The 23,154-nt window shown below is 39.7% G+C and overlaps 3 protein-coding genes across 6 annotated transcripts; 1 reads left to right on the top strand and 2 right to left on the bottom strand.

Annotated features, from left to right (window-relative positions):
* Positions 1-1,650: 1,650 nt before the first annotated feature.
* LOC133479969 (transcription factor HES-7.1-A-like) lies at positions 1,651-4,237 on the bottom strand. The gene is made up of 3 exons (XM_061777549.1): positions 3,881-4,237; positions 3,670-3,756; positions 1,651-2,161 (listed from the first exon to the last, which is right to left on the bottom strand). Exons 1-3 carry the CDS (start codon positions 4,028-4,030, stop codon positions 1,820-1,822), a joined length of 579 nt encoding a protein of 192 aa, XP_061633533.1. The 5' UTR covers positions 4,031-4,237; the 3' UTR covers positions 1,651-1,819.
* Positions 4,238-8,819: 4,582 nt separating this feature from the next.
* LOC133479516 (transcription factor HES-7.1-like) lies at positions 8,820-10,943 on the bottom strand. Of its 4 annotated transcripts, none has more exons than XR_009788976.1 (4): positions 10,846-10,943; positions 10,585-10,683; positions 9,080-9,704; positions 8,820-8,994 (listed from the first exon to the last, which is right to left on the bottom strand). XR_009788976.1 is itself a non-coding variant. In XM_061776626.1 (3 exons), the coding sequence occupies exons 1-3, from the start codon at positions 10,888-10,890 to the stop codon at positions 9,276-9,278; spliced, it is 573 nt and encodes a 190-aa protein (XP_061632610.1). In that variant the 5' UTR covers positions 10,891-10,911; the 3' UTR covers positions 8,820-9,275. The 4 variants fall into 4 exon arrangements, 1 of the variants encoding a protein (XP_061632610.1); XR_009788977.1 differs by having other exon boundaries at positions 10,851-10,933; XR_009788978.1 differs by lacking the exon at positions 10,585-10,683 and having other exon boundaries at positions 10,846-10,933.
* Positions 10,944-14,163: 3,220 nt separating this feature from the next.
* On the top strand, positions 14,164-23,154 carry zp3d.2 (zona pellucida glycoprotein 3d tandem duplicate 2). Its single transcript, XM_061776933.1, has 9 exons — positions 14,164-14,803; positions 18,951-19,066; positions 19,149-19,252; positions 19,402-19,576; positions 19,661-19,766; positions 19,837-19,922; positions 21,510-21,583; positions 21,697-22,014; positions 22,935-23,154. Exons 1-9 carry the CDS (start codon positions 14,300-14,302, stop codon positions 23,147-23,149), a joined length of 1,698 nt encoding a protein of 565 aa, XP_061632917.1. The 5' UTR covers positions 14,164-14,299; the 3' UTR covers positions 23,150-23,154.

Below are 23,154 nucleotides of genomic sequence, written 5' to 3'. Positions count from 1 at the left end.
AATGGCTGTCCACCAACGTTCACCATCCAACCTGACAGAACTGGAGAGGATCCCCAAATCCAGGTGTGAAAAACATTCCCAAAAATACTCATGGCTGTATTAGGTCAAAAGGGTGCTTCTACTAAATACTGAGCAAAGGGTCTGAATACTTATGGCTGTGTGATATTTTTCTTTTTAATAAATCTGAAAAAAATTCAACAATTCCGTTTTTTTCTGTCAATATGGGGTGCTGCGTGTACAATTAATGAGGAAACAACGATTTTAGCAAATGGTGGCAATATAACAAAGAGTGAAAACATTTAAGGGGGTCTGAATACTTTTTGTACCCTTGTACAGTAGCTTAAACATTTTTTTTAATCTAGTCTAAAGTACATTTCTTAAATACAGTTGGATTGTATTTAACTATCTTCATTACTTTGGCCCTAACAACCCTACACAAGTAATATTTGGTTTAGACAAGAATTCATAGGAAATGTTCCCAAAAACATTTCAATGGTAACTGAAAATAAACGTTTACACCTCCCATACTATTAAAATTTGATCATCTCTCTGTAATAACATGGAGGTATTATAAAAGGAAAATGGGTGAAAAAATTAAGTGAAGTCAGGAATTAAATGAATGCATAAGTCACAATTAGGATTGAGTTTATTGATAGACACACACAAAAAAAGAAAGTTATACATTTGATGATGCGTATGAATGTACGGACTGCACTAATAGCCGGGTAATTACGGTGGCCGAGAAGTATTTTTACAACGCGATATAAAAATCCTTCAAAACATTTCACAAACGCCGAAACGGTGCGGATTTTCTATCTTTTTTTGTTAAACACATTTATGTCGAAAATGTGAAGAACTCATGTGTTGTACATTTTCTATTTATAAAAAAAAATATTTAATTTTTGATTTTACTTTTTCTCATGCTCTTCGGCCGCCGTAGAAAGCCTCCAATACATTTGATTGACTCGTGGGAGCCTTGTCGTATTTTTACAGTTTTACGGGCTGCTAAAAGTCATCTTCAAGTGTGAGTGGCGAGGGCACATTTCCCACGGTCACACATACACACGCGTATATCCTTGCTTTGAAGTGCAAAGGAAGGCGATTCGAGTGGGTGACGAGAACGAGGCGAGCCCTTTTTTTACAGCGTTTACGCACGCTTATTTGTGATTGCTGCTTCCGCCATTTTGGAGCCGCCACGTTGCTTTGTATCGTATGAATTAATTTTTATGTTATTTTAGTTTGTTATTCAGTCAATACACGAAATTGTAAAAACGCATGGTGTGTGCTGTGATTTTATATGGGTCAATAAATTTGCCTTAAAAAAAAAGAAAGTAATGAAATTGTAAAAGTGTAGTTTGTGTTATATTGGTCATCATTTTATAGGAGTTCATAAATTTGTTTTGATTTTTTTTAAAGTAAGAAATGAGGTGATACGTCCCCTGTTGTTCATAGGACATACTTTTTCATATGTTTTATTATCTTAATAAAGGAAATTGGAAAAGCGTGGTGTGTATGAGCACCATTTTTATGTAAATTAATCTTAGTTTTATGAAAGGAAACCACCTGATGCTCCTTTCAAGGGCAGTTGCCAGCAATTTTTTTTTTAAATTAAAGTAAAGTAAATGAAGTAAAATGAGAGCAACTGATGTGAATGTTTGTTTCTTGTTGGTTTATTTACACACAACATAAATAAATTTAAGGTGCAAACATGCTTTGTATAAACATCGACCAGGTGGATTTTGGTCCTTAATAAAATGACAGTATGTACACACAGATTCTTACATTCTATTGCACAGACATTGTCCACTCAAGTTGGAGATCAGGAAAAGGGTCTCCACAAGCTCCCCGCCATGCTCGGCCTCTTTTGGGGCGTCGTGTTGCGAAGGACGCTGCTGGATGGGCCCCCAAGAGCTGGAGGGGAGCCGGAGGGCCACGAAGAAGATGGTGAAGAAGAAGAAGCGGTGGATGAGGAGGAAGAGGAGTCAGAGAGGCCTTTGCCCTCAGTTTGCAGAAAGTGGACAGCTCTCTGGAGGCAGGAGGAGAAGCCATGTTGGTAGGAGGGCAGCACCTGCTTCTCGCGGACTTTGTTGGTGTGTTGCTGCAGGAAGACGACCGTGTGCTCCAAGATCTCTGCTTTCTCCAACCTGCGCCCGCTAGCTCCCTGTCAAACACGCCAGGCAGTGGCACACACACTGTTTTAAATACACATGCATGCACACACTTTTAAACACACTAGCTTTTTTTTTTTTTTTTTTTTTTTTTTTTTTTAATAGGATGAATTTAAACTGTTTTCAGTTTCCACCCCAAAAGTACTTTGAATGTCTACTGGCCAACTTTAGTGTTCTACAGCAGTGGTTATTAAACTTCTTATTACCACCTCAAAAAATACTTTGCCCTCGAGTATCACCTTAATTACCAACATTTTTAAATGATTAAATGCATATATTGTACTTTAAAGCTAAATACAACTGAATTGTACCTAACAAATGCACCTTACTGGATTTAAAAATAAATAATTCAAGCCACGGTAACATGTACAACCCCAATTCCAATGAAGTTGGGACGTTGTGTTAAACATAAATAAAAACAGAATACAATGATTTCAATGGGAGACAGGTCTGGAGTGCAGGCAGGCCAGTCTAGTACCCCCACTCTTTTACTACGAAGCCACGCTGTTGGAACACGTGCAGAATGTGGTTTGGCATTGTCTTGCTGAAATGAGCAGGGGCGTCCATGAAAGAGATGTTGCCATAAATTCCCATAAAATTCCAAGTTAATGATTATTTGCTAAAAAACACAAAAGTTTTACCAGTTTGAACATTAAAGATATTGTCTTTTTAGTGTATTCAATTAAAAATAGGTTGAACATGATTTGCAAATCATTGTATTTTGTTTTTATTTATGTTTATCACAACGTCCCAACTTCACTGGAATTGGGGTTGTAGTTTGAACAATTATTTCAGTAAGTTCATTTCCGTACCACTAGAGGGAGGCTTCGTACCACACTGAGATTCACTGTTCTACAGCAAAACAAACTCATTTCAAGTCTTCGTAGCAGGGATGGGCAACCTACCAGCTTTCAAAGCAGGCAGCCAATTAAAAAATTGGAGAGGAAAAAAAAAAAAAGAATGTATAACATGAAAAAATAAAAATGCAACAAAAAAACCCTGAAAAAATACTAAAACTTAAAAGAAATAAAGATTTATAATATAATAAAATAAAAAAAAACATACAATACAAATAAAAAATACAATAAATGTAGAATAAAAAATGCCAAAAATTCTACAAAATATTTAACTTAAAAAAATGACCAAAAATGTAAACCAAAAGAAGCTACCAAACGTAAAAAAAAAACATACCCCCAAATTTGATGAAATGTAAATCAATAATAAGAAATAGCAACAATTGAAAATAAAAGTTACAAAATATGAAAAGACAGACTTAGAAACAAAATAAAAATATAGTAATTACTGTTAAAGGAAGCCCCAACACATTTAACCCTGATGCTTATAATACATAATAGTCAAATTATTATTATCATCATAGTAATAAATTAGTTTGAAAACTGTAGTCTGGCCCTGAGTTTGAAGTATTTTCAAGCACATAACTTTAGTTAAGTTATTGATAAAGTAGTACAGCAGTAACATTCTGTAAAAGGGTTATATTTACTTGAGGTGTAAGCAAAAGAGTTTTGAGGTTCTCCAAGCTTCTGTTTATTCTTTCTCGTCGTCGTCTTTCGACCTGAGGTTTTAAGCTCTGTGGAAAATATATACAGTAAATAGTGACATTTTCATCATTATTACGATGTCATACCTCGATGCTATAATACATATACACGTGATAAATATCAACAATGGTAATAATCAAGGGGTCGACGTACCTTCCTATCTGTGTTTGCATGCTGGCAATGCTGAGGCATCTTCATGACTGCAGTCCAACAGAGTGAAAGTTGAATGTGGCCCCTCGGGCCCCACTGGACCTTAAAAAGACTCACCACAGGCTCCACCCACTCACTCGCCACACTCCTCATCTTTCAAATGATCTAATTGTGTGTCATATTACGTTCGTCGACAAACTCTCTTCTCTTTTTTTTCCTAGAGGCAGAGAAGAATAAGTGAAATGTTTATTCGACTTTCCATTTTCTTGAGTTATTTCCTTGCATGTTCCTTCCTCTATTAATAATGATTGTTTTTGTTTGTTTGTTTCGAGTAAAGTTCTAATCCAAATTAGTAGGAATTGGTCTGCACTGTCATCCATCTTCTGATAGTCGTCTGAATGATTAATGTTCAACACTTTTTTTGGGGGGTGGGGGGGTGCAAGTGCACCCTTCTCCGATCAAGGGCACGTGGACGTAACCCCCACCCACGCGACACGCGCCCCCTTGAGAGGTGAGAGCAGCTCGTGTAATATTAACATACGTGAGGGCGGGGGGGGGGGGGGGGGGGGGGGGGGGCGGGGGGATTAGTCGTGTCAAGCATCCGGCAGAAAACAGCGTGAAGCTCAGACACATGCATGACCAAACAGCAACCAAACGTTGTGCGTAAAAACGTGCGTAAAAGTGTTTTACCTGCACCCAACTCAACAATAAACTACAATGCATAGCACATCTTGCTGTATTGTGTATTTCATTTAAAAACTAGACTTTCTACATGATTTAATGAAAGCGATAAGGATGGTTTTTGCGCATCCGTGGATTCGTGAAGAAACACAACTGACGCCAAAAGCGTTGGAAGGCAAACGGCACACGATCAAATGCAGCTAAAGTGTGGACAAGTTTCCCACGAGAGACTTTTGAGGTCATTTCTCCCGCAAGCGTTTGTGCTCCACAACACCAACCGCAGTCATTTAATCTAATGAAATGATGTAATCAGGTCAAGAAGTAGATACAATACTTTGAATATACATTTGTGTCTGTGGTTGCGTGTCATTGACAAACAAGACAATTGTGCAAACTGTCACTGAACGTGATCAGTTGTCAAACAATGTATGAACACATTCAGATGATTTTTTTTCATTCTTGTAACATTTCTCCTTAATAAACATTCTTGTCCTCGCGTGCGAAGCTGGCGCCCCGTGGAATGCCACGTGCGTGCCTTTTCAATTCAAATGTGAATGAACGTGTGACTGAAGTCATTCACGCAACGTGTTCACTCACACCTGTGCCCGCCACGAGAAACGTCTGCTGGCCGTTCTCCCACCGTCGCACCCCGCAGCCAACGTTTGCATATAATGTCACCCTCACTATTCTAAAAGGTTTAAACACTCAACGATGTAGATTTTTTTATTTTTATTTTTATTAGATTTTTTTTTCAATTATTGTGACTTAGACTACTTCCCAAATTAATTTTTGACTAAAATTGTTTGGGGGGGAAAGAATATGTTAGTAGATGAGAATTAAATGTACTGTCCTTATGTGGAGTCTCACTATAATGGTCCTTTAGTTGTAGGATTTGGAAGGTTGTTGGTGCCAAAGTAAGTATATATATATATATATATATATATATATATATATATATAAAAAGGCAATTACATAACTTATTAAAATGTAAATTTAAATGTAAAAAACATAATTTTAATTTAATTGAACCTATTTAAGAATCAGTTGTTTCATAGCCTTTGTAATTACTGAGTAGCATTTTAATTTAATGGCAGTTTTATTTATGTCATAGGATTTTCAATTATTTTGTGTAGGTTTTTATTTATTGCCATTTGCGATTTTTAATTATTTCATTTCATGCCATTGGTCGAATATGATTTTATGAATAGTTGTTACTTTATTTCATGACATTTATATTTAATGAATGGCATTATTAGCCACTTAAGGACATGTATTCATTTTGAATGGCATCCATTTATAAAAATATGAATTTCATGCCATTGACGTTATAGTTCACAATTCAACAAATTCGGGGACAATTTAATTCTTTCACATTCGAATGATCTGTACTCTGTGTATTTGGTGCAAACAGCCCTTCATATTTACTCTTTGGTACTTGACCCAAAGACTAACACCTCATTTATGGCTTCCTGCACTGGAGGAATGAGAATGGTCGTCGAGTGGCGTTCCCACGGGACACACTTTCATTGTCCGCGTCTTTCCACGGAGGTGTCAACGACGCAATACACACGCGCACACACACACACACAATGGACATATGCACGACCATTTGCATCCGTCGGTGCGTGTGTGAGAACCCCAGCAACTTCTCACACACTCACACATTACTATTAACGATGTAACTAGTTCCACCAATAAAAATAGAAGATCCCAAAAAATAAAAAATAATAATAATAAAACTGCGGGAACATTGACTGACGCTTCAACACCCATTTGAATACTGTATACATTTTTTACTGGTGTTGTATGGTGGCAGTGAACTCAACTCGTCTTTCGAGCAATCTGATCAACTACTGTATAGTTGATCTGTTTTGAATTGGATGCAAATTTTGTGAACGGCTGTAATGTCTTAATTCGCCCATCAGATCTGCGAAATAAGATATTACAGCAAACACAATCTCAATTTCTCCAGGGGATGTTCCGCACAGCCGTCGTGTTTGTTTGAATCCGAAATATAGTTTATATAGTTTATGTTTAGTGGTGCCGCATGCCTTGTGACGTATTGCCAATAGGGCTGCCAAGATTAGTCGACTGGTCAGGACGACGTCGACAAACTAAATCGTCGACAATTAATTTAGTAATCGACATTATGGTTTATTTTTTAGAAGCGTTGAGGGCCAAAGTATGCACACCAGACACCATGAGTGGCACAAGGGCCATTGAATTGAACCAAAAAAAAATGGTGGCAAAAATGGTTTAATTCTTTATATTCTAATAATGTCATTACTCAATGTTGTTACGAAGTAGAATGTTATAGAGTGCCATTTTTCTTGTTAAAAAAAAAATGGATGTTTTTTGGTTTTACAGTGGCCCTTGCCGGGCCGCAAATAGTGAAAATCTGTGGATAATTGACACCCATCATAATTGCACTGAAGAAAAAAATGAAATATATGAAATATATATATATATATATATATATATATATATTAATAGAACCGCAAATAAGCGTTTGTGAGTTGGTTACCCCCCGCAAAGAAATGTTAAAAAGTAGAACAAAAATTGGAAAAAAAGCTTCCCAAAAAAAGCTGAAAAAAATGAGTGAATAGGTGAATCCACGGCTGCAGAACCGTAACCGTATGTGGGTTTCCACTGTAGTGGTATTTCGCAAAAGCTGATTTGCGATAAGAGTGCTTTAAGTTATGAGCACGGTCCTGGGATGAATTGAAACTCAGATCTCAAGCCACCAGTTTAAGCACAAATTTATTTGAAAGAAATTTCAAAATAATCTAAATTCTAACCACTCACTTTATGTAATACATTTAACTTTACTTCCAATAGAATTAATATCAGAAATTGACTTTGTATACTTCAGTGTAACAAATGATTCATTGAAGTCATTTTCTGTTGAGTACTTGCATATCACTTTCAGGTACTTTTTACAAGAAAGAAATATCCGCATCCCCCTAAACCTCAAAGGGACCAGGTGCAAGGACCCTCTGCTTCCCTTTCCCTGGGGGTCGTCAAAGGGGGGCTAGTTGGTGCTAATGAGGTTGGAGTGAGAAGGGTTTCAAGCCAGGGTTAATGTTTCAAAGTAAGGGATTTCAGGGTTTCTGCGTGGTTCCTACTACCAGCCTTTTTAGGTGCACTGCAGTGGGTATAAAAAGTCTACACACCCCTGTTCTAATGGGAGGGGTTTCCCACACATGTTTGGGAGATTGGGTTATAGTCCAATGAAACCAGGGTTGAACTTTTGAACCATAATTCTTAAAGGTAGGTTTGCTGCAAACACAACACTGCTACTCCCCCCCCCCCCCCCAAAAAAAAAAAAAACAAGAATGGTGGCAGTGTCATAATTTGGGCCTGTTTTCCATCAGCTGGAACTTGGACCTTAGTTAAAGCGGAGGGAATTATAAACAGTTCCAAATAGCAGTCAGTGTTCGCACAAAACCTTCAGGCTTCTGCCAGAAAGCTAAAAAAAAAAAAGAAATGTAAGGAAACACCTACTAGAACAAGTGAACATTATTTACAGTTAATCAGATGCACTTCAAATGGTGGCAGGTGTGTGCTGACCCCCATTTAAAATGAGTTTGAATGTGATTTGTATTATGAGAGTGTGCACACTTCTGTAATCACATTATCTCAATTGTTTATTTTTAGTTGCCCTCTGAAAATTATTATTTTTTTTTTTTATTGAGTTGTATGGGTAGGTCACCTTAATGGTGGAAGCAAATTCGGAATGTGTATATGTATATATATATATATATATATATATAAACCTAACATTTGAACAGGAGCGTGTAGACTTTTCATACTGTATATGGACAAAAGTATTGGGATGCAGAGGCGTCAAACTCATTTTTGTAGTTAAGGTTTCCAGTACAAGATAGGTACAAATGTTTAACTGGCTCCTCATAATATGACACAACAAATTGATGGATAACTAGTTTTGAAATCAGAAGTCAAGGATAATACTTACTACTTACTTACTATAACACGGGCCACATAGTACGATACGTCAGGCTAGCTCTGGCCCCCAGGCTTTGAGTTTGACAGATGTGGGTTACCACATGCGACTCTTGAGCACAAAAGTTTGCCCACCCATCCCTAGTGTATGAGAGTGCTCATATATAAACTGCTTTGTTTCATTCCAAGAACAAGGCATGAACTGTTTGATGTCTCTGAGGGGACAGCAAATCTTTTAGTCACCCTGCAGGAGGTCACGCTCCACACCCACGACAACAAGAAAGCCATTTGATTGGACTGGAATGGAATGTGTTTATTCGTGACAAATAACAACAGTAGAAGCTCACCATAGGGAGAAATGTGCAATAAGTTAGTGTGCAAAATATACAAGTTATATATTATGATTGGGAGGGATGACGGAGGTTGTTCATGACTTGTGGATGTGAGGGTGGGCCCCTCATATTTCAAAGCAGCTGGAAATAAGACAGGGGCACTTTATTATGATCAACACATCTCTTAGTGTTGTGTGTATCTTTGTGTGTGCGTGAGACAACTCACCTCTGAGGTGGACACATGGGGGGGCTGCAGGATCCAGCTCACATCCTGAGTGGCACTATATACTGATCTATAGTGGGTCGAATGGTTCACATATATACACAGCAGCGTACAAATACGTCTTTAAACTATTTACACCATCAACTCGACAGTTAATGCATACATTGACGGGGGGGAGGGGGGGTTCAAAGTTCACTGTTCAGGGCCAAGGCCTCCACACGCTCTGGCCGAGCGAGGGGCCCTCTGCCGGGGGGTTCTCCATGCACGTCTCCAGCCAGTTTTGCCCCTGCGCGGGGGTCCTGGGGGGCTGAGCCACCGCTCGCCTGTTATGCTTGGACTTGTGTCTCAGCATGTGGAGGATGGAGGAAGAGGAGGGGGAAGAGGAGGAGGAAGAAGAGGAGGAAGAAGAGGAGGAGGAGCAGGGGATGAAGGAGGCATCCAGGGCCAGCCACAGGCCTTTGCCCCCGGGCCCCAGGAAGTGGGCGGCCCTTTGCAGGCAGGTGTGGAAGCCGTCTTGGAAGGAATGTTGTTGTGGTTGAGGTCCACTTGCTGCTTTGCTGGTGTTGTGCAGGAACACGACCGTGTGCTCCAGAATGTCGGTCTTCTCCACACGACGCTGAGCTGCACCCTGGAGCAACACATGTACGTTTATTTAACACTCTTAATTGAATACCATCCATTTTCTATCGCGCTTATCCTTATTAGGGTCGTGGGTGAGTTGGAGTCCATCCAGGCAGACTTTGGGCAAGAGGTGGGGTACACCATGGACTGGTCACCTGTCATTCTCAGGCCACATACAGACAAACAAGCATTCAATTTCACACCTACGGACAATTAAGAATCTTCAACATGCATGTTTTTTGGGGATGTGGGAGCAAGCCGGAGCACCTGGAGAAAACAAACTCAAGATTTGAATGCATAGAGTAATGCATAGTAGTACTGTACACTATGTACATTTTACTCCTTGGAACACGTTTGAATTTTTGTAAAAACTGTTTTAATGTTTGAGGTTAGAAAGTGTTTATTTTAACACGAAAGAATTACAGCATACACTCAAAATCCCACAATATAACAAACTATGCATGATACGGATATGAAAGAAAAAAAATCTGCAATGCACTGACTGGAATAGGTGAACTGCAATATAGCGAGGAAATACTGGATAACGCTGACATGCATGCTTTTGTAATGTGGGAGGAAGCCAGATTACCCAGAGGAAACCCGTGCAAGAATAGAATAGAATTGAATCGAATAGAAAAGAACAGAATACAATAGAGCTTTATTGTCACTCTCACAGGAACTATGAAAATCATTTGGACATCTCCCAATTTGCCTCTCTGAAATAAACAAAGAAGTAGACATGCAAACATACAATTATCAAAACACTTCTTTTTACAGAACATACAATTGCTCACAGGCCCGACATGAGGTTTTAACTCAGAACTGAGGCAGACGTGGCAACCACGAGTTCATTTGAGCTAATATTGCGTTTTTTTTTTTATAAATACCTGCTGCTGTTGCAGCTCCTGCATCAACATGCTCCTCAAACGCTCCAGACTGTAGTTCATTCGCTCACGTCGACGTTTCTCCACTTGTGATTTTATAAGCTGGAAAGAGTTTTTTTTTTTTTTTTTTTAAAAGTTAACTCTTCCCAAAAAAAACATGCTTAAGTATATTACTTTTAATTATTTCAAAACTAGATGAATACTTAAATGACTTAAATACAGTACTGCAAGTAAAAGAATACTGGGTTGGAAATGCTTCTATACCTTACTGTCTCGGTTTGCATCCTCTGCTTCCTGCATGAGCTTCATGATTCGATCTTCGTCCGATTGTTGGCTTCCTCGGGGGGTTTCGGCAATCGTCGGAAAAAGAGTTTAAATCAAGCTGGCTGCGCTTATTATAGCCGACCTCACGGTCCGCCCTCGCCCCGCCCACCCACGAAACAGCCAATCACATGTCACGTCGCTCATGATTTTGTCCGGTGGGTGGTGCGTTGCCACACGTGCGCCCGCCCGCATGCACGAGTTTTTACATTGTATTTTCTACTACATTAATTTAGCTGCCACTAATTGTCTCAGTTTAGTGCAATAAATCCGCTTATTTTATGAGAGTTGCTGTAGGCCTCGATAGGATAGGAAAGCTCCAGAAAAGCGAAGTGTCCGTGCAGGCAAACTCAAAATGTTCCCCGCCAAGAGTGGCCTCAAGTCGGACACACGCTGACACGGCCCATTCAATTCTGATTTATTTATTTTATTTTATTTCATGTTCAGAGCAATTTTCCAAAACCCTACTTAAGAATGTTGGAAGCTGAAAAACAAAAAAGCAAACGGAAGAAAAAAAAAATCAATAAATAACAAATCCGCGTAATTACAAGATAGAGACTCAGAGCGATGTGACTATGCAGCCAAACTCATGTTGATGATGTGACTGATGTCAAATTCAAATTGAACATAATCTGCGTGCCTAGAATAGCAGAAAATGTACGAGAGAATGACAGGAAATTAAATGGAATTTCTGCTCTTTTATACATGGCAAGAGCACCTAAACTTGTTCAAAATACTGTAAATGTAATAGAAACTAAATCATTTGAAGTTCATTTCCACACTGTACCAACGAATAATAACTAACAGACAAATGCGCGCGGGACCACTGAACACCCGCGCGTGCCATCTGCATGCGTGCCGCGTGCTGGCGCTCCAAAACGTCCACGCGTGCGTGCGAAACCCTTTGAAGTGGAAGCGCGACCGTGGGAGAGCGACGCCACGGCGCCGAAGACCCCCAAAGGTGCGACTGTGGGAGAGCGACCAGCAGACGCTTCTCGTCGTGCAAGTGGGACACGTTCGCACTCGAATTGAAATGGCGTGCACGCGTCACTCCGCGGGGCGCCGGGCTCAATAAAGTTCATTACGGAGAAACGGTACAGGAAGGAAAATAATAATAATAATAAGAAGAAGAAGAAGAAGAAGAAGAAGAATGTGGGCGCGTTTTATCATGTTGTATCGATTAAAAACTACATTCCTTGATTTCTTTTGTACATCGTCATTTGCACAATGTTGTGTTTGCCAATGAAACGCACCCACAGACACAACTAGAACTATATAATGTACTTGAAATGACATGATTACATAATTTGGGTGGTTTAAAATGACTGACGTAGAAACTTTGACGCATGTTTTAGCGCAGCTTTGGGTTGTGGCGGTCTTGCTTTAGGAGGTGTTTGGTCATGCATTTGTCTGAGCTTCACGCTGTTTTCTGCCGGATGCTTGACACGACGAATCCCCCCCCGTGCCGCCCCCCCCCCCCCCCCCCCCCCCACATATGTTAATATAACACGAGCTTTTCTCACCTCTCGGGGGTCGCGTGTCGCGTGGGTGGGGGTCTGCACAAGGGTGGGGGTTACGTCCACGTGCCCTTGATTAGCGAAGGGTCCTGTTGGCACATGCACCCCTCCCCCCCCCCCCGAAAAACAAAAAAACAAAAGTGTTCAACAACAATCATGAAGACGACCAAAGCATACAAATCATAATTTGGATAAGAGCCTTCCTAAAAATGAAAGCCTTATTGCCACATTAAGGAACATGCTGGGAAATAACTTGAAGTCGAAATTTTTTTTCACGTGTTCTTCTCTGCCTTTATATATAAAAAAAAAAACAGAAGAGTGTTTGTTGACGAATATAGTATGACACACAATTAGATGAGTGGAGAGTGAGTGGGTGGAGCCTGTGGTGAGTCTTTTTCGGTCCAGTCAGGCCTGAGGGGCCACATTCAACTCTCACCCCGTTGGACTGCAGTCATGAAGATGCCTCAGCATTGCCAGCATGTAAACACAGATAGGAAGGTACGTCGACCCCTTGATTATTATCTTTATCAGTATTGATCACGTGTATGTTTCATAGCACCGAGATATGAAAACATAAAGGTCATCATCCCAGATTAGCCCAATAACTCTTGAGACTTGCAAAATATAAATAGAATAAGAAAACAAGAATTTGTGCTAAAAATGAATAAAGGGTTCAAAGTGCAGGGATGAATAGGTATGGGGGGAAAAGGGGGGCTGATATTGGTGCTACAGTTTAACAGCTTCCAGAAAGATGTTGTTCCCCAGCCTGGTGGTCCTGCACCGGATGCTCCGTAGCATCCTCCACCTATTAGCTTTAATATAAAAAGTGTAGTTGTACTGTTTATGTTAAAACATGTATTAAATGTTTTAGAACTAAATCTAATGATTTATAAGAACTGTGAATACTAAATTCAACTTTATTTCTCTAAGATAAAAAAAAAACCTGCAGCTTTTACAACATAAATAATGAAATAATAATAATAAAATAACAATAATTATTATTATATTTACATGAATATAATAATAATAGTAGTAATAATTATAATAGTTATTATTAGAAATACATGAAATATTCTTTTTTAAAATAAAAAAATAAATGTATTTAAAAACCAACACCTGCATCGCCGCATCGGTCTTTAGACCAAACTGTCAAAGTCCTAATTTTGGCCTGTTGGTGTTCTCAAAATGTTTGTATACACTTTTATCACGTTTTCTAATTGGATTATATTTTGCCTTGTATTTAACCTTCATTCTTATGTATTACTATACACATTATGCAGGAAAGAGCACACTGCAGCTATTTTAAGGATTCGCTAGCTGTCTGGAAGCATAAAAATGTAAAAACAACAACAATTCTTTAAAGGAAAGTCAAACTGTATATGCATGTATATGTTATTATTCTTTATAAACAATTTCAATTAAAACAATGCTTTCATTTGTTAAGAGGCTGAAAAAGAGTAATTTACGCAAAAAAGTTAGTTGAGTAAATATCATTGTTATATTATTATATAATGGAACAGGTTATTTTCAATTATTAAATTTAAAAAAATAAAACGCGAAATCAAAATAATCGTAACATAATTTTGCTAAGAAATTGTTGGCCTGTTCATTTTATACACAATAAAACGGTGGAATTAACAAAATAATAATTTTGTTAGATTAAAATGACAAATTTGTTTTAAATTGATCAAAAGACCATTATATCGAGGTTTGCGTTTTTTGAACGGAGGCTTAGCTGTCGTACAAGAAGCAAGCAGAGGATGGCGCTATTCAACTTCTACCTGAGTGTAATTTGAGGGCCGCCAGCAAGCTGCTCATCAGCAAAACTGTCCCTTATTTCAAGAGTTAAACTAATTTACAACATTCTCAGCGCCCTCGATATGGTTTATTTCTCATTCCTTACCTTTTGGTTGCTGTTTGCCTCCTACCAAGGAGAGAAGCCGCCATTACAGAGTGCCTTTCCCCCATTCCCGAGGGCTTTAACCCTGGCAAACCGTAGCATGGCGAAGATTTTCCGAAGAGAAAGCTCGACTTTGCCGCAGGCTTACCTCAAACTACCCGTGGTCGTCCACTCCAAGCTGCCACCGCTGGAGAAGCGCCACTTGTCCCCGGCCAGGGGCAGCGGCCTGGAGCCTCTCCCCGGGCCCGTCCGAGAGCGCCTGCTCCCGGCGCGGCCTGGCTGGAGGCCACCGGGCCCGTCGGATGATGACTCCGTGAGGACGGCGTGCAAAATGGACAAAATGCTCGTCCGGGTGTCCAAGAGCATTCTGGGCGATGGTGAAATCAATTATCGGCTCAAACTGGGAACATGTCGAGCTAAAAAGTCGTCGAAGAATTACGTTTATTTTCTAAATGGTCTCGACCAGTGTGGAACCAAACGCCAGGTAAGCTAGTAAACCTTTCATTTGTGACGTATGGGACCCCATGTATCATTGTACATTCATTTATTTTGACCACAGTTGATCACATAGTGCATAAATGGGCAAATGTAATTGTATCACATGTTTCAACTTGGAGCAAATTGCTAACGACTAGCATCACTCCCAATTAGCTAACAAGCTCACAAAAGGCAGGTGAAGACACAAATCTTACAGAAGGTTCACTTTTTTTCTTTCTTTGCTCTTCGTTCGATGTGGCTTTTATAGCTCACACAATATGTACTGTATGTATCGTAATAGTCGGTCTCGAGACTAAGTATGATATTTGTGATTTTTGACTAATATTTTCCTGGATTAATTATGGAACTCTGTCATCTACAGTATGTGCGACACAACACACTCACTTGCCTACATCATTAGATACACCTGTGCTCCAAAAGCAATCTTAAAACACAACTTTTATTAATTTTTATCAACTGGACTACTTGAAATCACAATTGTATACAATTTTAATGACAAAAAAACTGTACATTTACTTTTTTTGTATTCATCCATATTTTTCTTTATACAAGTCTTTTGTGTGTGGTGCTGTACAAGAGCTGTATCAAGCATTCTACCTTTACGAGGATACATAATTTCACATTTTTCATTGTTTAAATTTAAGGATGTGTTCAAGGTCTCTGATTTTTTTTCCCCATTTATCTGTGATGACCTATTATCAGGTTTGCAAAATAATTTGGGTTGGAAAGATATTCTAGTTGGTCTTTTAAGCCTGGCAGTTGAGATGGCTGGATTTCTTAATATTTGATATGCAAGTAATCTTTGCTCTGATTGGATTGCTTTTTGTCTTAATTACATATGGAAAACAGCTTTGCTCTGATTGGTTCTTGGCGATACGATATCACGGCATCTTGTGGCGACCTTGCGATGTTGCGTTTGAATTCTTCGATACGGGGTCTTACTATCATTGTGAAGCAGAATTCCCCAAGCGTTGGATTGTTGGCCCACTTTTTGTGTAAGGAACGTGAGCTGAAAGAGGATGTGGGTGAAAATAAAAAGAGAGGGGGATATTTTGAGGTTAGGCTCGTCATCCGTTCCACTTCACTTGAGTTGAACCTGCGAGTGATGTTTATCGCTGGCGATAATATATGCAAGCGTCGCTATTTCATGCAGTTAGATTAAAATAATAAATATAATTACCGTATTTTCACGACCATAAGCCGCACTTAAAAGTCTTACATTTTCTCCAAAATGGACGGGGCGCCTTATAATGCGGCGCGCCTCGTGTGCACAGAGTTCCAAAATCTATAAATGTTGTGTGATGAGTGCTTCGCTTGACTGACTGGGAGCATTTCTTGCCGACACACTGCTTATACAGAGGAAAAGCGGACGTGGCTGAGGACAGCATGCGGCCGTTAAAGGGGGAATGGTGCGCGTGAAGGAGAACACTAAAGGCACGCCCCCAGTAGGTATATAGCGCCGGTATGTGCATTGTGTAAAACATCGGTTTGGCTAAGGACCCCCGAAAACGACTGCGGTCAAGCCAGCCTCCACTCGTAAAGTAGCAATCAAGCCAACCGCCCCTAATTTTGTTAATACTAGGCATTACGGTAATAAGTCCCCCACTCGCGGCGAAAGCCACCTTCAAAATAAAAGATTTCCAATAATACGGACGTCAATGCTCTTCGGTTAAGGAATGCAACCAGCAAGGTCAATTTGAATCTCGAGATGCATTAAAAAATGTAGTTTATTAGTTTTCGGAGACTTTTATTTTGAAATACAATATCAGATCTTCATCAAACCTCTTTTAGTGGAGTCCTTGGTGGTCTGTCACACAGATCTGGACTTGTCTTGCGATACCAATGGGATTATGTTGGGGTGACTTTGGCTCAGTAGGTAGAACAGGTTCGAATCCCTGCTACGACTGTCCGCGTGTCAAAGTGTCCTTGGGCAAGACACTGAACCCTAATTTGCTCCCAGTGGGCTTGGCAGCGCCTCGCATGGCAGCAGTCGCCCATTGGTTTATGAATGTGTGTGTGAATGTGAGGCTTTGTAAAGCGCTTTGGGCACTGTGATGATGTAGATAAAGTGCTATGTAAGTGCAGTCCATTTACCATTTATTTTTCCTAAGATATCAAATAAACTACATTTTTTAATGTATCTCAAGATTCAAATTAACTTTGCTGGTTGCATTCCTTAACCGAAGAGCACTGACGTCCGTATTATTGGGAAGCTTTTATTTTGAAGGTGGCTTTCGCCACGAGTTGGCGACCTATTACCGTAATGCCTAGTATGAACAAAATAAGGGGTGGCTGGCTTGACTGTTACTTTACGGCTGGCTTGACCGCAGCCGAAAACGGCACCAACGAAGACACACTCTTACGAAGCACAGTTTAAACTGCAGGCTATCAGTTACACAGAGGAACATGGGAATCGAGCAGCCGCGAGAGAATTCAGGATCAACTAATCCATGGTTCGCAAGTGGAGGAAGCAGGAAAACGAGCATCGCCAAGTCAAGAAAGCGAAGCTGAGTTTCCGCGGAAACAAGGCGAGGTGGCCCGAGTTGGAAGACCAATGGATTAATGAGCAAAGAACAGCCGGGAGAAGCGTCTCTACAGTCAACATTCGACTGAGTGCAATAACTCGGAGCTTGCATCATTCCGGGAGGCTTGACGAACCGCTGGACATCCGTGTAAACGGGGGGTTCACAGTGAAGTTGTGAGTGGCGTGGGAGTGATGGATGACAGATGGCGAACACAGCTTTACGAAGACTCGGAGGCAGCGCTGGGAGAGTTGCGCCACAATTTGTGAATGGGTTGTGGATGCTTGGGCTAACGTGTCTGCTTGCACTGTTGTTCGAGTCTTTGCAAAAGCCGGCATCATTTCTGAGGAGCCGCACGACAATGAGACTGACTCCGACAATGACCAGAGGGCACCTGGCGTATTTGATTGAGAACTTGCCCAGCTGTTCATTTCGGATACAGAAGATGAGGACTTTGATGGATTTGTGGATGAGGATTGATCAAAAAATAACGTGAGTACATTGTTAAATACTTCAATAAAGTACAACCGAACACAGTTTTGCTCCCGCTGCCTTTTCAAAAACATTGTTTTAGCATGCATGCATGCTACCGTATGTTTTGAGCTAGCGTATGTTTTACCATGCCTGCGCCCAATAATACGGTGCGCCTTATGTATGTGTTAAATACAGAAATAGCCCCCGTAACTGAGACTGCGCCTTTTAATACGGTGTGCCTTATGGTCGTGAAAATATCTTAAAATCCGGAAATGCAGTTCCGTTCAGCAGAATTGAGTGGGTGGGTACCAACCACGAAGTTGGCAGCCACTTATACATTAATTGACGAAACTGCATCAGAATGACGGCAATTTCAAATCCACCCATTTTGCAAGCCTTATGCTGTTTATTGTCTTTTGCATTCAATCGGAAAACTGCTTGGATGTCAAACTTGAACCTTGTCACAGACTAATTTTGACCTATGTTATGCATGAAATAGTCAAAAAAAGAGGATTTTAATGGCATTGGACCTTTAAATATTATGGTTGTATTTTGCATGGCACCACATAGAGATCTAACATCTTTCCTGGTCTTGCAGCTACAGGAAAATATGCAGCCTTGTGACAGGCATTTGTTTTATTTTTTCATGTCGTGTACGTAAGCTTTATGTAATTCGGGAGCGCAACTTGGTAAATTGCAATACCCTTTACTGATTTCTCTCCCTCTCTCCTGCTCCTTTTAATGATCAGTACTTGTTTTATGCCCACTGGAGCTAAAGTTAAGATTTATTCATATTTTACATTGAACTCAGTGTAATCTAACCCAAGCCTTACGCAAAAACCTCATCTTTAGCTAAATTGTGGTTGACAACTAGAAATAACGTGCTTGTATTACATAACATCCAAACAATGCAAATTAATATTAACTGACCCCATGACATCTTTGTCCTCTGACTGCTAACGCTTCGGTGCTTCGTATAACGCGCTCGCACACAAGCTTCGTGAGGTGCGACATAAAATACAAAACGCATTCATGTTGTCTCCCGGGGTCCTTAAGTACTTTACCTTTTTTGATACAATGTTGGTGTGTATATTTAGCATGTCTCTTGTTCCTAATCGCTAACCTATTTCTTTACAGATGATTAATGGTCAGATGACCTATTCAAACACACTGCAGTATGACCCGGGGATGGTTCAAGGCCCCATAAGGAGATCTGTGCCCTTTGCGTTGGCCGTTGCCTGCAATTACACCAGGTGACTGCCACAAGACGTGTCTAGATCCAGTGACATTATGCGCGGTGTTATTAAAAAGTGTGACTTTCTTTGGTCTTCGTAGGTATCAATATTCCTACAAAATCGGATATCTTCCGAAGATGCGCATGCGCCACATCTTCAAACCAATGAGGAACAGAGCCAATTTCATTCTGACGCCAAGGAACGGTAAATTCTGAGGAAATAATGTATTTTACCATTTTAAATGACTTTGAAAAGTACATAAACATGGGGGGTTGGGTGAGGGGACAAGGTTGCTGTGTGAACTAGAGATGGGATTCCTCTAAAGGTGAATTTCCTTGTGTTGTAATCAACAGCTCAGTGGCAAAGGCTTGCCCCATTGGATCAGTACGTACTCGGCGAGCCCATGTTTTTCGAGGCTGAGGGTCCGTCCATTCCCCAAGACATGAGGCTGTACGTCCACTTGTGTTACGCCACACCTAATAAGTCACGCACCTCCACGCCTCAATTTCTGGTCGTGAAAGACTTTGGGTAAAAGGAAACAAAGAAATATACTGATTTTGTAAAGCAGAAATGGATGTGTACTTTTTAACACATCTTTCTCCAATGATGAAGGTGCATGATTGAAAGCAAGTACAGTCGCTCTAGATTCATCCCCTACAAGAACAACATTGTCCGATTTTCTGTGGATGCTTTCTTGTTCCAAGGAATGCCGGCCCAAGTGAGTAACATTTGGTTACCTCTGCCAGGAAGGCAACTACTAAACCAACACTGACTTTCATTCACTGCAGCTCTACATGCACTGCACCATGTCGGTAGAAAGTGATGTTCCCACTCCCACGGCAAAGTCCTGCAACTATGACACAAACATGGGAAGGTCAGTGTTTATTTGTTTATTTTATTTATTTTTTAAACAATTTACTAGGATCACTTGAGACATATTGGGGGGAGAAAAGCAAATCGTAATAGAAAAAATTTGAACATTTTGAAAATTACAAAACAGCTTCAAGGAAAAAAAATAACAATAAAAGGTAATTTACAAGATAGTCTAAATTTTATGACAAAGTTGTACAAGGTCAGTTCATTCAATTCATAATTCATGTGGAGAAAAGTTAATTTTACAAACAGGAAAATTAGTTAATTGAACAGTAAACAGGTGTGGGAAAAAAGTCTGAGCCATTCTGAATATGAGAAAAAATATTAGCATAAGGATACAGTTGTAATCTGAGGAATAAAATACTTAAAAAAAATAAATAAAAATAAATAAATAAATACATTTAAATATTACAAATTGATATGATATGAAATGAATAATTGGGGATATATTTTAAAAATTGATATGGGAATAAAGTTTTAATATTACTAGCAAAGGTCTCTAATTCAAGTTGCACGTGTTAAAAAAAAACTGTTTTATAAGGCAGAAAATGTAGTCACAGTGTGACCGAAAATATTTATGATGAATTTTATGATTTCTTTGAGGAAAAATATTGCCTTCTGAAAAAAGTCATAATTGAAGTGCAAAAACAAATTTTATGTGCGTGTTTTGGCAGTTTTTTTTGTTTTTTTGTTTTTTTTTTTGTTTTGTTTTTTTGCTGGAAGCTAACCTCTGTTATTTGGTGAAAAACAAACCTATTAGTTATTTTTATACTCAGGCCAAAGCCATTTCTAATATATAAATATTGGTTTGGCACCATCTGGTGGCAACTTGGTATTTAACTGAGGAGGGGAGCTGAATATATTCAGGCCGCAGCCTTGCCTAATAGAAAAAGTGCTTGCTCCCTTGTGGAAACTATAGGCAATTACAAACCTTTTTGAGTGGGAGTCAGCGACTTTTCACGATTCATGACTGGACTCCGTCCCTATAGTGGGGGGGGGAATCCACATTTTAAGAGAGAAGTCAAATTATGTTTAAAAAAAAAAAAAAATATATATATATATTTTTTAAAAGATTTAATTCAGCGGCATGGTGGACGACTGGTTAGCACATCCGCCACACATTTCTGAGGACCCGGGTTCAAATCTGGCATCACCTGTGTGGAGTTTTCATGTTCTCTCCCGCTTGCCTGTGTGGCTTCGGGTACTCTGGTTTCGGCTCACATCCCAAAAACATGCATGGTAGGTTAATTGAAGACTCTCAATTGCCCGTAGGTGTGAATGTGAGTGCGAATGGTTGTTTCTTTATATGTGCCCTGCGATTGGGTGGCGACCAGTTCAGGGTGTACCCTGCCTCTCGCCCAAAGATAGCTGGGATAGGTTCCAGAAGGCCCGCGACCCTAGTGAGGATTAGCGGTACGGAAAATGAATGAATTAATGAAAGATTTAATTCACAAAATTGTGAGTAAAATTTGAGTCATAATTTTATGATAAAAATTGTAGAATGATCACAGAAATCAATAGGGATACATTTTAAAACATGTTTGATTTTAAAACCAACTATCTCGCTTGTCTTTTTTTCCTCCTTAAGATGGGTGGAGCTGCATGGCTGGGACTGGGTGTGCGCCTGCTGCGACTCCAACTGTGGCTCTGCTACTGCTCCATGTGAGAAATATCACTACACCTATTTATTACTTACTTTTAATATCTGTCGTGTTTCCCCTTCCTCATTAAAACAATTACACAATATCATTGATACATTTCTTCTCAATTTTCAGTGAGTGAAATAACCAGCAGCAGAGGGTGGAAAGTGCAGCCCAGGGGGCAATTCTTCAAAAACCACAAGAGGAAGAGATTGTTCTCCTCTGCCAAAACAACAGCAGCAGCTGCATCAGCAGTGAAGACCACCACTGAGGCCATTCAAAGCCCGACCACACCGTGGCCTGATCCAGTTGTAGACACAGATGATACCACTGAGTTGAAGTGGCCGTTTGGAGGCAGAGGAGTGGAGTGGGTGGAAGAGGAAGAGGAGCAGCAGGTGAAAGGCAATGCTGTTGTGGAGGAGGACGTCCTGGAAGCTCATCTAGCCTTTGAAGGTATCAAACTAGGGCTGCAACGATTCATTGAAGAACTAAAATAATTCCATCATAAAAAAAAAAAGGTTTAAGGAAAATCTCTGCCTCAAAGCACTGATCTTTTTCCACACGGACTGATTTTACTAGTCGTATGGACAACTTTGTATAGAAATAAGATGGCGCGATGGCTGCGAGCCAGGAGGAAAGAGTCTGTAAAAGACAGAAAATGTTCAAAGTTTGGGATCATTTCACACTTTGTGGTCATGTAACATGCTAAAACCAAGTTAATATGCTGCAGGTTAACATATGTTAAGCACGTGTTCATAGAGAAAACAGCTGTCTAAATATCAATTATCTGTGACAAAGTGAAAAGGTTACGTTAAAAAAAAAGTGGGGTAGCTTGAAACATTCAATTTAAAAATATTTTCAAATAGTGTGATATCTTGTATTTCCAATTTTAAATGTAATAATTGTATTTTTTTTTATTAAACTAAAAAATAATACTAATTTAAAAGGTTTATCTGCTTAAAAAGTTTGAAATAAAAAAACTGTGCCACAGTTCTTAATTAAACAATTTAAAATTAAAGGGTATATCTTTTAACATTAAGATACATTTGCCATTAAAACATTTTTTTTTTTTTGAATTTTTTAAACAAGTGTGATATCTAACATGGAAAATGTATTTACAACTGACAATTTTTCCATCAAAATTAAAGGTGTGGTATTTGCAACGTTGAACTGTTGCATTTTAATTTTTTATTTAAGAAAACGATGTGCTATCTTTGAACATTTGTACTTATTTTCACAACCTTTTGATGTGGGACGTGTAAATCGTATTATTAGAATATGTGGCGAGCCACTAAAACATGCAGCTGGCTGGACAGACTTTGGACACTCTTGGTTTAGACAATAAATATTGTGATGTTCCTGTTCTTTTCCAGAGCCTGAAGTGCAAACTGTCAAAAAATCCAAGATGAAGATGCCCTCCACCTCCACAGTGCTGCCGCCAACACAGAAGACCACCACAGAGACAACGAAGCCTGAAATAATGGGTAAGGTGGTGGACTGGGAATGGGAGAAGAAGGGTTCTGCTGTGGTGGAGGAGGTCAAAGAACATCGCCGAACTTTTGAAGATATCTTTGAGTTTGACGAATAAAGCCT

The sequence above is a fragment of the Phyllopteryx taeniolatus genome, chromosome 6, assembly GCF_024500385.1.
Source record: "Phyllopteryx taeniolatus isolate TA_2022b chromosome 6, UOR_Ptae_1.2, whole genome shotgun sequence".
In the NCBI taxonomy this organism is placed as follows: domain Eukaryota; kingdom Metazoa; phylum Chordata; class Actinopteri; order Syngnathiformes; family Syngnathidae; genus Phyllopteryx; species Phyllopteryx taeniolatus.
The sequence above is the reverse complement of the archived record's forward strand: the minus strand, read 5'-3'. Positions and strand labels throughout refer to the sequence as shown.